The 16,162-nt window shown below is 36.8% G+C and overlaps 1 protein-coding gene across 2 annotated transcripts in view; it reads left to right on the top strand.

Annotated features, from left to right (window-relative positions):
• The first annotated feature begins 247 nt into the window (after window positions 1-247).
• TBC1D15 (TBC1 domain family member 15) overlaps window positions 248-16,162 on the top strand; it is a 60,714-nt gene continuing 44,799 nt past the window's right edge. For both annotated transcript variants that reach the window (XM_045553356.1, XM_045553355.1), the window contains exons 1-3: window positions 248-346; window positions 14,476-14,574; window positions 15,346-15,420. In XM_045553356.1, the coding sequence (XP_045409312.1) occupies window positions 317-346; window positions 14,476-14,574; window positions 15,346-15,420 (204 nt within the window). In that variant the 5' untranslated portion in view covers window positions 248-316. The remainder of the gene's footprint in view (window positions 347-14,475; window positions 14,575-15,345; window positions 15,421-16,162) is intronic.

The following is a 16,162-nucleotide window of genomic DNA, read 5'->3' as shown; positions in this document are numbered from 1 at the left end:
GCCGGCCCAGAAAAACCCTAACACATATAAGGACAACTCAATTCAGCGACCCAACTAAGAAAAATAAATCGGCACATGCGCACTCCTGCGCCTGAGACTCCACCCCAGCGGCCTCCAAAAGCCCTATTCAGCGCGCAACAGGAAGGCGTCTTTTTTTTTTTCTTTTTTTCTTCGCCCCGCCCCTTTCCTCCGGGCCTTTCCCGCCACTACCCGCCCCTTTCCCGCCCGGATGTTATTTTAGTTTTGCCGGATGTTGTTGTGAGTCCGGGAGACACGTGAGGCGCTGCTACGTCATCACCAGGCACGCTCGGGAAACATGGCGGCGGCGGGTGTCGTGAGCGGGAAGGTAAGTAACGGCCCCGGGAAAGACCCCTGCTTTTCTCCGGGACTGGGGTGCTCTTGCTCTCCAGGGGCCGGCCGGGGGAGGGACACGAGGGCCTTTCTGCTCGTGGCGCATGTAGGAGAAGAGGACTGGATGGTGTCAGCTGTTTTCCCGAGGATGCCAGTTCAGCCGAGGAGTTACAGACCCGGCTTCTGCTCCGAGGGCAGCTAGGCCTCGGCGCCCCTCTGCTCCGCCCCGGGGTTGGGAGGCTTTTATTCGTATTATCTTTACTAAGGGGTAGATGGTTCCCTAGTTCCTTTTTTTCTCCCGACTCACTTTTTCTTGACTCAAGTTCTTTATGTCTACTCTTGTGACCCCATCGTCTTTTCTTTCTATCTTTGACGCGTTACCCTGACTTGACTCTATCTTCCTTTGCTTCACACTGGTGAAGACGTCCGTGCCCTTTTGGGAGGAGCTGAACAGGTGCTAGGTAGCTGTGTGCATAGCAGAAGAAAATGAATTGAGCCTGTTTTACCAAACTGCCGAGTTGGTTGGTGGTTGTGAGTAGCAAGGCATGTTTCTACTGAGGGAGCTGGAAATTTACACCATCCTAAGCTTCTTTAGGAAGGTGTTTATTCAAGTACTTATTTCCTAGACGTTTCCCTGATATTTCCGTGATGGCTATCTGTCATTTACTGAGGTGTTTCCTTACGAACCCTCCTAGTTTGTCAGGAACTAGGATTAGGTGTGGAGCTTTCGTTGTATAGTGCCTATTCATGTTCCAGAGTCACATTTTATGGATGATTATGGCTGTCAGCTTTATGATATGCCACTGGCAGCATTTCCCAGTGCCGGGGTATTTCATAAACAGCTGGGACTGACTGATAATGACTCATCGAACACTAATGGCTATTTATTTGTTGTAGATTGCTTCCTCTGCTCCTTGAGTTTCACTTACCTTCTCTTTGTTGCCTTCCCTACGCCATTTTGAATTATTTGACAGCATTTGTGATTTGGTGTATGGAGTACTACACTAGATGGCAGAATAACAAATATGGGCTTGATTTTTGCTGTTGATCTGAAGTGACCTTGGGAAATTGGGCAATTTTGACTTCTCTGTCCCTTATATTCTTTACCTGCAGAATGGAGGAGATGCCAATCATTATTTCTTGTATTGGAGTTGTTAGGTTTACATGAAAAAAATATAGTACATATTTGTATGTACTGGCTCTTTTAAATGTTTGGAGGGCTCCTTTTTTTGGGTTATTCACGCTGTGCGGTTTTGTCTTGTTTGCTTTTGTCTTTTTGTATTCAGGGTGACTGTATTTGTATTCTGCTTGACTCAGGACATATTAAAAGGTTATCCTATTTGATTTTCCATCTTGGCTGATCCAATCTGGGACTTCCCAAGGGGGAATCTACATCTCTCCTTTTTAGGTTTGGATTAATGTTGAAGAACCCTTGAGGCTATGAAGCAGAGTTGTGAAATAGAATACTTTTTCACTCTTTCCTTGCAGCCACCACCTTTCATAGTCTGACTTCTTAAAATTAGTCTTATATTAATATTTTATAACTCCATTTCATAACCTCATTTATTTTTATTGCAAATTCACACATATTCCCGTTACTCCACTAAAAGTATTTTTTTTCATGTCAAAAGCTGCTTCTCTTCCAAATAGTACTATCATGACCAACAAAACCCATTTACTCTTCTCTCAGCAAGTTCAGATCTGGTTTAATGGCATCATCATTCACCTGGATGCATGTTAAACAAACTTGGAGGATCCATTTCTGTAACAGTGTTTAATCAATAACCAAGTCCTATCAGTTTTATCTTAAAGGTTTCTTAAATTTGCTGCATCATCTTTACTCTCAATGCATAGTTTAGGCCTTTCGTCTGCCTCCAGTCTTGAGTTCTTGGCCATTTTTCTTCTTGTCTACAGTCTCTGTCCCCAGTCCCTTCTCTACACCACCACTGGAGTTGTTTTTCTTATGCACAAATCTGACTGTTTTTTGCTTTAAAAAACAAATGAAAACCCTTTACTATTTTACCATCAGCATTAAAATAATAATCAAAGTTGACTAACATGGCATACAAAGACGTGTTACCTTTATGCTTCTCTACTTCGTAATCTTTTTTCTTTGGGAAAGAGGATACGAGAGAAATTGTGTGTGTGTGTGTGTATTCTTATATTTATCTCCTCCCTCCCTTTACCAAAGTTCAGCTAAGACTGATAGTTTAGAAGTCTAGAGGAGATGTTAACCAAGGCTAACAAGAATTGCTTGTGATAATTAAAAAAAAAGAATACAGATGTGGGCTATCAGCTCTTGAATTACAGTCCCTCAGTGTTGAGGTCTAGGATGTAACTTTTACTTGCTTTGAAGTTAGAGTTTGAAGAAGTGATGAAAGAAGTTAATTTGTCATGTAGAGAAGCAGCGTAAGGTAATGGTTAAGAGTGTGGACTCTGGAGCCAAACTGGTTTCAGAAACGAACTTCGCCATTTACAAGTGACTGCAGACAAATTATTTAACCTCTCTGTGCCTCAGTATTCTCATCTATAATATATAGTACCTACTTCATAGGATTAATGAGTAGTATTATTAAATATATTAGAATAAAGCCTGGCACATAGTAGATGCTGTGTAGGTGTTATTATCCCAGTTTCTCTGCAAATCATTGGTTGGATATGGCAGAATCTAGAGATTTAGAATATGGTTTTGATATGGGTGTGAACTTCGATTTCAAAGTTATCTCTCTTTCCAATTCTCATTGTTATTTTAGGAATTGAAAAATATTTTGTTTTAGAGGTCATATAGTAGTTTTGATGATGATGATGATGGATGAGAAATCATCAAAATAGGGCAGTGGTTAGGAGATGGATCCTGATTGCTTAGGTTTAAATCCTAGCCCCACTGCTTTATAGCTGTGTGACTTTGGGAAAATTTCTTAACTTCCCTGTGCTCCAGTTTCTTCATTTGTAAAATGGGGATAATAATTATACTTCCATCGTGGAGTTGTAGGGAGGATTAAATGAGTTAATATTTGCAAAGCATTTAGAATAGTGCTTGGCATCAAGTTAGTGCTCAATAAATATTAGTTGCTGTAATTACTATTGCATGGGAAGATTTTTCAGTCTTATGATTGTAAGGTTAGTGTTGGTTTGGAAACAGCTGAATGCTTATTTATGCTGGCAGTTTTCCACAAAGAAATTAAGGCTGCTCACAAATATAAAAGCAATATAGTTATTTATAAGTTAGAAGGAAGCAAAAGGAAAGTTAGGAAAGGTAGATGGAACTGGAAGTACGATTATTAAATGAACTATATGCTTTAGTGAGCTATAATTTGGCTTTAAGTTTTCTAGCAACCAAAGTAAAGAGGGAAACATCATCAACTATAAGAATTGCAAGATCCATGGTAAAATAAAAAGCAAAATCTCCCAAAAAACTAGTTTCTGGAGATTAGACCAAGATGTATAGTTTTCTGTGGGTTCTTTCCAGTGTATAATATAATGAATGTGATTAAACAGCATATTGTATCCTTTTGGTAAAAGAAAAACAAGGACCCTGTAATCCTGGTTTGCTAGATTTCATGCCAATGGGTAGTTCAGTAAGTACGGGGTACCAATATGATGTATTCAGTTCTCTGATGATTTGTCTAAATTCAAGGGTTGGTGTTTGTCAGCATGTGTAAATGGATTCAGTTCTACATATACATTGTTTTTCTTAGTTGTGCATTTGAAAATGAATTTGAGTTTGCTTAATAACCTTGATTAGTTCTTGGAGTTCAGCTATTCTGAAAAGTATAGAACCATATGCTTTAACAGTCAACCAAATGGGGTGAAGGATTGACATCCTCTTATGAATATTGAAGGGAGAAGTAGGGACACTGACTGTAAGGCCATCCTGCTTTTGTTCTAACAGGAGAACAGAATTGAATCAATGGAATGAGTTGAATTACCTATCACAGAGAAGGGGAAAAAGGGAGATAATGTGAAATAGTTTTTGTCATTATACCAGTGCCCCTAATGGTTACAGTTACTTTCATTCATTTATTCAACAAATACCTATTTAGCACCTAATTTGTTCCATACTATATTAGGCATTGAGACATCAGATGGCCCCTGCCCTTGGAATTTACTTCAGTTCTTCAGAAGGAAAACATTAACTAACAATCACCCCCTTCCCTATCTAAATAAGAAATGCAATTTGAATTTCAAGACCTTGAAGTGGGTACTATTAATATTTTTAGTCAGTGTTTATATTCTGAAGACTGATAGACTAATCATCATGAGGTCAGACCTGAAATGTTTCGCCTGCACTTAGCATAGATCCTGGCACACAGTAGATATTCAGTAAAGAGGAAAAAGCAAGAAGTTAAAGAAAATGAGGGAGGCCGGGCGCGGCGGCTCACGCCTGTAATCCTAGCTCTGGGAGGCCGAGGCGGGTGGATCGCTTGAGGTCAGGAGTTCGAGACCAGCCTGAGCAAGAGTGAGACCCCGTCTCTACTAAAAATAGAAAGAAATTATCTGGCCAACTAAAAATATATATACAAAAAAAAATTAGCCGAGCATGGTGGCTCATGCCTGTAGTCCCAGCTACTCAGGAGGCTGAGGCAGTAGGATTGCTTAAGCCCAGGAGTCTGAGGTTGCTGTGAGCTAGGCTGATGCCACGGCACTCACTCTAGCCGGGGCAACAAAGTGAGACTCTGTCTCAAAAAAAAGAAAAAAAGAAAAGAAAATGAGGGGGATTAGAGTGAGAGATGGATCCACTAATATAGTTCTCTTGTTTCAGAATTATAAAATACTATTGTAGTACACTTCCATTCATTTTAGGTTTTTCCATAATTGTATTAGAATTTTGTTCTGTTGCAAGCAACTTGAAACAATTGAGAAATCAGCTGTTACTTTTCTTAGTCAGAATTTGTTTTGATGGCAAATTTTTACTAAAAAGTAAGAATTTATTTTGTGGCTTAAAATTGACCCCATCTGGTCAAATTTAGATATGCTTATAGCCCTTTGAAATTTTTGTGCTTTAGAAAGATAAATAATATTGTTAGTACCTAGATTTTCCTGGAGAGTTCTTCTTTTCCTAGACTAGATCTTGTAACATGGTAGTTACCTAGGATACAATAGAAGTATGTCATTTTTCTTTTCTGGCATTCTTTAACAAATGTGTGAATACCTGCTGTGTGCTGAGTTCTTTGGATACAAGGGTGGTTAAACAGTTTATTCTGTGGTTTGCAATTTTAAGTCATTTCACTTTGTGAATTAATAAAAACATGGCTTTTTTGAAGAATGAAAATATTAAGTCTTTGATTAGAAATTGGTACTAGGACTAGATGAGATATTATAATTCAGCCTTTTTATTTTCACTTTTTGGTGGAAGGAAACACTTATGAAACCTTCTCTTATTGTTGTTTAATGTATATGTAGTTGCTTGTATAAGAGAAATCATTCATGTAGTCATTGTTATCTCTCCTCAGACTGCTAAATTATTTGTCTCTAGTCTGACAGTGTGTGGCACACTGATGTCCTTCAATAATAGTTTCTGCCATCTGTCCTTCATTGAGATTTGTACCATCCTCTGTATATCAAAGGCTGACTCTTGACTCTCAGAATTTCCATGATGTGTTACCCTTAGGAGCACCTGTATTCTACATTTTTTTTTTAGTTCCACAGTCATTACCGGTTAACCTATCCCAAATAAAACTCATTGTTTACTTTCTTTCTTCTGTGCTCCCTATCTCAGTAAACAACCTCATCTACTCAGTTTTGTCCTTGACTCCTCTCCCCTTTACTTCCCACATCTAATCGGTTGTGAAGTCCTGTCATTTTGACCTTCTAAATGTCTTTCTAAACCATCTGCTTTTCCTCATCTTCACTGCCTTAGTTTAAGCCACCATGACTCTCTCCCTCCCTGGATTACTGCAGCTGTTCATTCTTGGCCCTGTAGCCAGTGTGTTGGCCTAGAAAATGCAAATTTGACCCTGGCATTCCCCAGCTACAACTCTAGTGGCTTTTCTTTGTCTTCAAGATAAGTTTTAAAGTCTTAAATTCTTTAGCATGGCTTATAAAACCCTTTATGATCTGAACTGGTTTCTATTTTTGTCTGTAAACTATATTTGAGTTTCAACAATGCATGCAACTCTTGCTCTCTGTATAAAACATACCCTCTGCCAACAACATACACCCTCTGCCTCCCCATGCCCTCTACTAGTTAAAATTGTCATTCTTTGGGTCTCAGCTTATGATGTCACTTCAGCTCAATCTGCCTGAACCTCCTGAGTCTAGGTAAGATACCGTTTGTTAGGGCCTGCTGTGGCAGCCTGTTGGTACTTACATGTTGTAATTGTTTTCTTGTCCTAATCCCAGTTAGACTGTAACTGCTCTGAAAGCAATGAGTGAATTTTACTTACACCTTGTAGCTTGGTCTCTACTTGGCACATTGTAGGCATTAACTATATATTTATTGAAAAAAGTACTAAAAAGGGCATCTCATTCAGGATTCTGTGCATAACTTCATCATACTCTACCACTGATTTACTGGTTTATATGATACTGTTTAGTTTAGTCAAACACTTTTCAATCAATGTGTGTGCTTTTTCCACTGTCACCTTTTAGTCCCAGCATCTAGTTGGTGCTCAGTACATGTGCTGAGTATATGAGTAAAGAAACTTCTAAATCAGATTAGGTGGAAATGGAGGGTGGTTGGAAGAGTTTGAAAAAGCTATTGCTTATGCTCTTTTGAAGGAATTGTCAGAAGTCATTTTCAGAGAGAAAGGGTAAAAAGAGTACTCCAAGTAGATGGAACAGAATACGTGCAGAAAAAGGCACAAGACTTTCAGGAAATGGGTGAGTTCAGAGTGGCCCAAGGCAGGAAGGTTTTGTGTGTTGGGGAGTGTCAAGAGGTGTAGTGGCACTATAGAGGTACAGGGTGGAGTCAGAAGGATTTTAAGCTAAGGTGTCTTGTGATCAGATGTACATTTTATTAAGATTAGTTTTGACACACCTTACACAGATTATTGGAAGGTGACTAGATTTGGAGAAGAGAGACCAGAATGTTATTTTAGCAACCTAGGCTAGAAGTGAGGGATCTGTGTCAGAGGAGAGGGTTTGAAGGACTTAGGATATAGGGTCTGGATGATGAAAGAGGCATTTAGGATAATTGGATTGATGGGATATCTTTGACATAGTTGAGAATACCAGAAGAGAAGCAGATTTAGATAAAACATACTGAGTTTAAGCTGCCTTTTTGAAGTGGAGATATCAAATAGGTGCTTGGATATTTGGGTGTGGAGCCCATTATAATATCTGGGCTCACACTGGCATTTCCTGGGGATACCTTCTCTAACCAAAAGCTTAAATTATCTTCTTTATGCCAGATGGTTTATAAAGAAACTGAATTTTTGTGACTTTTTCTGGTTGTTATATCAGATTACAAAATCCACGTATTTGCTAAAGTTCAAGAATGTATGTTATGTATAGTAGGTGTTGGCTTTCCATATTTGGTAAATTTAGAATATTTGGGTTGAATAAACATTTATTACTTATCTTTGGCTTTTGGAAATAAAGATAACAATCATAAATAAAAATCTAGTCCCACTTAAGTGTAAGAATAGTACCGAAAATTACTTACTGCTATATTGTGCAATTGTGCAACTTCCGTATGTTTTCCAGCTTTTTATGTTAGGAAGAAGCACAGTCTCTCTCTCTCTCTCTTTTTTCTTACTTTTTTAGAGAAAGGGTCTTGCCATGTGCCCAGGCTGGTCTTGAACTCCTGACCTCAGGTGATCCTCCCGCTTCAGCCTTCCAAGTAGTGGGATTCTGCCATGGCACCTGGCAGAAGCATAGTCTTGAGTTGGATTGTGTAAAAGTATACTCTATCTAGAAAGTTGAATTTATCAGTTTTTCTGCCTCATTTTTGCATTTTAATTCTAACTTTTGGTAAACTAGAGGTAAAAAAAATTGATTCTAAAATATTTGCTTTGGTCTCCAGAGCTTTTTACTAAGTTATATCTGACATAGTTCCCTTACTAAAGAAAAAAAACCTGCAGTTTATTTCCATATGTGCACACACGTTTTGTTCGATTAGTTCCAATTTAGTGGTGAGTACGTGTAGTGTTCTGTTTTTCCATTTTTGTGATACTTCTATATGTTTTTCTTTGTGATGTCTGTGTTTTTCCTACTGTGCTTGTGAACTTTTTATTGTCCCTCAAATCTTAGGCAGTGGAAGGAAGGGATTTATTGATGCTCTGTCTTTGTTTCCTGTAGCACAGAGGACCTACTCATGTTCACAGCACTGGTAATTGGAGGATGCTTAGGATTGGAATGCAAACAGCATGTAGGATGTTAGAACAGTTTTGTCACTGTCTGTATATGCTGAGCCTTAAGTTGATTGCCTTTTTTGTTATGTACTTTTTGGACAAATAAAACTTGTCAGAGCAGACCTCAGAGTCTCAACTCTAGAATGGTGGAAGAACCTTGAACAAATCACTTAATTTCCTTGCAGTTTTCTTAATTACAAGATAGTAATGATAATACATGTCTGAGTTGTGAGGGTCAAATGTGATAATATAGAAATGTTTTTATAAAGTAATGCATAATAAAAATATCACATAGCATTTGAACGTTTCCTTTTATTTTGTTTAGGATCATGAATAAAACCGGTCTGTTCTACTAAAAATGTTATCTGAAATGAAATTCCTGACATTATAATTATACTCTATAGCAAAATAATTTTGCATATTAAATGAGCTTGGAGATAGGTTTTCAAATGTTGATAATTACTATTGATAAACATAAGCAGAATGTCCTGTGGCAGAATGATACTCCTCAGGAATCAATTCATGATAGTCTAATGAAGAAGTATCATCTTCATGCTATATTGTATATCATCAGTTTTAATTGGACTACTATTTTTAAAATTTTTTAAATTTTGTTATTTAACTTATACGATATTTATGGGGTACAGTGTTATATTTTAATACATTTATACAAGATGTAATGATCAAATTGTAATTAGCATATCTCATCACCTAAAATATTTATTATTTTTGTATTGGGAACATTCAAAATTTGCTCTTGTAGCTATTTGAAAATATATAACAAATTGTTAAATATAGTTATCCTATAGTGCTATAGAACGCTAGAACTTCCTCCTCCTATCTAGCTGTACTTTTGTATCTGTTAACGAACCTTTGGCTATCTCCCCACCTCCAGTAACCACGTTCTATTCTTTACATTTTTTTTTTTTTGAGACAGAGTCTGGCTTTGTTGCCCGGGCTAGAGTGAGTGCCGTGGCATCAGCCTAGCTCACAGTAACCTCCAACTCCTGGGCTCAAGCGATCCTACTGCCTCAGCCTCCCGAGTAGCTGGGACTACAGGCAATCGCCTCCACATCTGGCTAATTTTTTGTTTCTATTTTTAGTTGACCGGCTAATTTTTTCTATTTTTAGTAGAGATGGGGTCTCGTTCTTGCTCAGGCTCGTCTGGAACTCCTGACCTCAAGCAGTCCTCCTGCCTCGGCCTCCTAGAGTGTTAGGATTACAAGTGTGAACCACTGTCCCCAGCCTATTCTCTACTTCTATGAGGTCAACTTTTTTAGTTTCCACATATGATCGAGAACATGCAGAATTATCTTTCTGTGCTTGGCTTATTTTTACTTAACATATGTCCTCCAAGCTCATTCATGTTCCCATGAATGGCAGACTTTTTTATGGCTTAATAGTATTCCATTAGGTATATATACTACATTTTCATTATCCATGTCTTCTCTTAAGAGCTCAATCCATTCCATCTGTAGTTCTTTAGGTGCCTTGGTGATATCAACTAAGTCAGGCTGAAATGCTAATTTGAGTATGATGTCATGGTTCACAAAGTCAGTGAACCTTTCATTGTATTCTCCAATTAATAGGTCTATAACAGCTGCATAGTCATCAAATGATTCATGTATATCATCCTGCTCATCAGTGACCTTTATGAACCGGGGAAAATGTTTATCCAAAATTTCCTTTTGAAGAAGTGTTTTGAAAAAAGCTTTTTTCAAAATGCCCAGATTTTTTGCCATATATCATATATAGAGTTAGTTTTACCTTGCAAAGAAGTATGCAAGTTGTTTTGATTTGACACGATATCACACAGAAATGCTACATTCCTGTAGAAATCTTCTTTCAGTAACTCACATTGCTGATTCTGTTCTTCATAAAATTTATCTCCTCACAGAGATAAAATTTTGGCTAGCACTTGTTCTTGCCATAGCCAATGCACTTTAGAATGATGGGGCAAATCCACACTGAATACCTCATGGTTCAACTTTAGCATGTTACGAAACTGACAATGCTGTGTTGCATTTGCATGAATATAGTTAACAATACTTATAACTTATTGCAAAGTGTCACTTAAAATCACAGCTTTAGCACAGAGATTTTGTTGGTGGAATGTACAATGAAAAGAAATGAGAACTTGTGGATCTGTTAATATTTTTTTAATCTGTGCAATAAACCCGTCATGTTTTTTTGTCATGGAAGGTGCACCTTCTGTACATACACTCATAGAATTTACCAAATTCAGTCCAACTTCACAACATTTATCTTCAAAGTTGTTGAAGACATCTATTCCCTGTGTTCACAAGAGTGCCCAAGGCGAGGAACTCTTCCTAGCAAAGAAAATCTTCTGTTAGGACCCTAATGAAGTATAAAATCTGCGCTGAGTCAGTAGTATCAGTTGATTCATCCAAAGTGAGTGGATAATATATATTTTCCTTTTGAAGTGTTGCATGAAGTTGTTCTGTTAAGTTGAAGGTTAATTTCATGCTGCCGATCAGTTATGGTTCTTCTTGAAAGAGGCAGTTGTTTGTACTTTGAAATGTAATAGGGGTCTAAGCATCCTACAGCTTTGACAGTGGATTCTTTCACAACTTCTACATCACTGAATGGCTTCCCTGTTTCCCTGAGTGTATAAGCTACTTTATAAGTTGCTGCAGTGGCATTATTTCCAGGTCTTATTGCTACTTGAAAGAATTGTCTTTGCTTTTGCTTTTCATCTTTTCATTTCTGCAGTACAACCTTTTGTGTCTCTCCCTCTAATTTAAAATATTTTGGTATTTATGAGTGTCATAATGCTGATGGGCATTGAATTTCTTTGTTTCTTTCTTTCTTTTTTTTTTTTTTTTTTTTTTGAGACAGTCTTTCTCTCTGTTGCCCAAGCTAGAAACTAGAGTCAAACTCCTGGGCTAAGGTGGCCCTCCTGCCTTAGCCTCCCAAGTAGCTGGGACTACAGGTGTGCCTGGCTAATTTTTTTATAGAGAAAGGGTCTCACTCTTGCTCAGGCTGGTCTTGAGCTCCTGACCTCAAGTGATCCTCCCACCTTGGCCTCCCAAAGTGCTGGGATTATCGGCGTGAGTCACTGCGCCCAGCCTGAATTTCTTTAATGTTGATATTGCAGTATCTCAAAGCAAGCAAATTGTCTTATCTTTAGCAGAAACAAGATAATACTGCAATTCCCAGTCCTCATTAAAAAGTCTGTTTTCTTCCTTTGGCATTCTCTTGGTCTGTGAGGACTGCAAGGAACCCCAGTGGTGAGGTGTATAGGTGTCCAAGGTATTGCTGGGGGTTACTGGGATTCTCTTGCTTACCTTTTCATCTTTGAGATAATTTCCTCCTGGTTCCCAGCTGACCTCTGCTAGGGAATGGGGTCATAGGGTCACGGGTGTTTCCTTTTGTTCTCTACATAGCTGTCTCGAGAGTCTGTGCTCACTAGGGTTTTGGTTACTCCTGAGATGCACTGGTGCTCTTTCTCAGGTAGTTTTCATTAATATATGGTTGTTTATTCCTTGTCCTGGCTGTCTTTGTGAGGAGGATGAGTGATGGGCTTCTGGTCAGCCATTTTGCTATTGTTACTCTCTGGACTTCTGTTTTTGTATTTTGAGCTATTTTAAATAGTTGATACTTGTAGAGTTGTGATTTTTGTATTTTAATTTAGGCATGTACTTAGAGATTGGGGTGATGAACAGACATATGCTGCAAATAAAAAATAAGTAAAATCACTCCCTTAAAAAATAGATTAAAGCACTTTAGTACTCAAATGAATGATTCAAACCAAGATGATATAAAAGGAACTAAGCTTCTTGTGTGGAATGTTTAGGAGTTCAGATGAGAGAGTTATTGTTGGGTTTTGTTTAAAGGCCAAATGCTGCTGCATTGGTTTATAAATTTAAAGACATTTAAAAATTGGTTTTAAGTTCTGAAGCAGCATTATTTTCTGCATTTAAGCAATTTCGTAAACTATTTTCCTCTAGGGAAGCCACATGGAAATTTTCTGGTAGTTTCTTGAAGCAGTAATAGTTGAGATTTAATGGATGAAGGTGTTAGGAAATCTGAAATCCACCCCTTCCTTTGATAGGTATATGGTCTTGAGTAAAGTTACTGGATGCCTCAGTTAATTCTTCCATAAAATGGAGATGGAGATAATAAGATCTGTTCTGACTTATTCAACGTGGCTGAGAGGATTTAACACATAAACTGCCATGTCAGTTGTATTTAATTCACAGTAGTTTTGAGCCCAGGGTCCCGTGAAGCATATGTAGCTCACATGTCTGTTTGATTTTTGATTAATGTTACAAACACATGGGAGAAACAGTAAAGGTAATGTGGAAGCTTTCTAGTGTAGTGGCTAAGAGTACAGTGTTCTATTGGCAGACTCCTTGGGTTTCAATCTCAATACCATACCTTACTGTTTGTATCATTGAACCTGGGCAAGTTACTGTATTTAACCTCTTTCAGTTTTCTTATTCTCACAAATGGGCTTCTCATCCCAGCCATCTTATACAATCTATGGTTTAGGGTTATTGTAGGGGTTAAGTTACAACATACGGAGTTCATAGTGTGTAAGTGTGCCATAAATATTAGCTAAAAACAGGAAGATACATGCCCATTTATGCTTATGAATGAGGGATTGGTAGGTTCTAGTGGTGTTTGTCTTGCATTGTTGGCCCATGCTATTTTGAATAGCAATGTGATCATATTAATAAAAGGTCTGCATAAATAGAAAAATATACTCTATTCCAAACTCACCTATCAAAAGCACTTAGGTCTAGAAGTGACTATTTTATTTTCCTCTTATTTTTATAATTAAAAACTTTTTTTAATGATTTGAAATTGGTCTCAGGAATGGAATCTTAATTTATAATATCATACCTATAGAAAATAAAACTCAGTTTTAAGTGTTTAAAATTACTTAGGAATTAAGTTTCCCCTATATTCCCATAGTACTTTGTTCAAGGATTACTTATAATCATCTTCACATAGTTTTAGTCTTTTATGTGCTTTTAAATATAGAAGCACTTAGTAAGTATTTATGAAATTGAACTAGCTTACACTAGTCATTCTAGAAGTCCTTATCATCACTCTTTTCTTTTTTAAAAAATTTTTTATTTTCATCACTGCTCTTTAAAATTCCCTTATTATTCCCTGAATTTTATAACTGTTAGAAAAATATGCGAAAATGATCTTACAGTTAAAATGTACTATGATGGGAATGGTTAGAAAGCATTGATTCCTCCTTGTCTTTCATGTATTCTTATTCTTAGATATTTTCAGGTCCATTTTCAGTTTGAACCTAATATTTTCCTTACTGTTCATGAAAAATATAAATTTTTAAAAATTAAAAATTTTTTTCTTTTTCTTTTCTGTCTTTTTTTTTTTTTTGAGATGGGGTCTCACAGTGTTGTCCATGCTGGAGTGCAGTGGCTATTCACAGGTGCTATCATAGTGCACTACAGCCTTGAACTCCTGGGCTTAAGCACATCCTCTTGAGCTGGGACTAGTAGGTGTGTGCCACCAGCAAAAAATATAAATTTTTAGTGGAATTTATATATTGAGACACATAGCAATTAGTAATTAGTCTGACATTATTGTTTATAGAGAAGATCAAAATGGTGATTATCTCTAACCTGAAAACCAAGCATTCATGCATAACTTTCTTCCGGTTTATGTTTGTTTGAGTGCTCCTGAGTCTGGTATTTTTAAAGTAACACATTTATATATGAAATAATCATAAATTTGGCCAGGCGTTATAAGAAAACACTTCTTAATATTTTTTACAAATTTGAATAGTACTCAATAAAAAGTCTGATTAATTTTATTTTTGCTGTTTCAGGTTATATATGAACAGGAAGGGGTATATATTCACTCATCTTGTGGAAAGACCAATGACCAGGACAGCTTGATTTCAGGAATATTACGTGTTTTAGAAAAGGTAAGTTTCTAGTAAGTGATTTTTTATAATAATAGTTTATGGTAGTGATTCATCTTTGGGGAATTATCAGAAAGTTTGAATTTCATATGTAAGATACAATTATGTAATTGAGTAGTGGTTTTAAATTTAACATGGAAATGATGTTAGAAATAAAACACGTGTTCCTCAACTTATGATGGGATTGCATCCTGATAAACCTATTGTAGATTGAAAATATCGAAAGTCGAAAATGCATTTAACACATCTAACTTTTATAACATAACTTAGCCTAGCCTACCTTAAACGTACTCAAAACACTTAGCCTATAGATGGGTAAAATCATCTAACACGAAGTCTGTTTCATAATAAAATGTTGACTGTTTCATGTAATTCATTGAATACTTCAATGAAAGTGAAAGATAGTTGTTTATATGGGTTCTCAAAGTACAGTTTCTACTGAATGTATATTGCTTTCGCACTGTCCTATTACAAAAAATTGTAAGTTGAACCATTATGAATTGGGGATCATCTGTGCTTTAGATAAACCAGTAAAGTGACATAGAATATTTTAAACTTATGTAAGAGTTGTAGTAACAAAATTTTTCATAATGAAAACTAGGCAGAATTTAAAAATCCATACATTTGTTGTCAAATAGTGGTTTATGTATGATATTGGCATATTTAAAATGCTAGTATTTAAGGGGCTAAAATTTTATTTTGGGCTCGGAATAAAAATACGTAGAGAAAGTAAATATTTCTCTATATTGAATATAGCTCATATTTTCTCTTTAGGATGCTGAAGTAATTGTGGACTGGAGACCATTGGATGATGCACTGGATTCTTCTAGTATTTTCTATGCTGGAAAGGTATTTAAGAAAAAAAAATGTGTGACTAGGGGAGTGCCATTTTTTAAAATAACAGTTTTATTGGAATATATTTACATACTATAACGTTCATCCCTTAAGGTATATAATTCAGTGGTTTTTAGTATATTTACAGAGTTGTTCAACCATCACTGGTATCTAATTTTAGAAGATTTTCATCACTCCCCCAAAGAAACAAATTCTACCTGTTAACGATGGCCTCTCATTTCCACCTACTCACAGTCGCTGGAAGCCACTAATCTACTTTCTGTCTCTAAGGATTTGCCTATTCTGGACATTTCATGTAAAGGGAATCATGTAATACGTGGTCTTTTGTGACGGGCTTCTTTTGCTTTGCATAATGTTTTCAAGTTTATCTGTGTTATAGCACTTATTTTTTATTTTTATTTTTTTTGCTGAACAATATTGCATTTATGGATATACCACAATTTTATCATCAGTTGATGGACATTTCAGTTGTTTTTACTCTGGGTCTAATATAAATAATGCTGCTGTGAACATTCATGTGCAAGTGTTTGTGCAGACATGTTTTTATTTCTCTTGAGTATGTATGCCTAGGAGTGGAAATATTGGATCCTTTAACTCTGTGGTTAACATTTGGGGAACTGCCAGACTTTTCCAAAGCAGCTGCACCATTTTACACCCCCACCAGCAATGTATGAGGATTCCAGTTTCTCCACATCCTCATCAGCATTTGTTATTGTCTTTTTAATATTATTAATAG

This window comes from Lemur catta, chromosome 6 (genome assembly GCF_020740605.2).
Source record: "Lemur catta isolate mLemCat1 chromosome 6, mLemCat1.pri, whole genome shotgun sequence".
Taxonomy (NCBI): Eukaryota; Metazoa; Chordata; class Mammalia; order Primates; family Lemuridae; genus Lemur; species Lemur catta.
The sequence above is the reverse complement of the archived record's forward strand: the minus strand, read 5'-3'. Positions and strand labels throughout refer to the sequence as shown.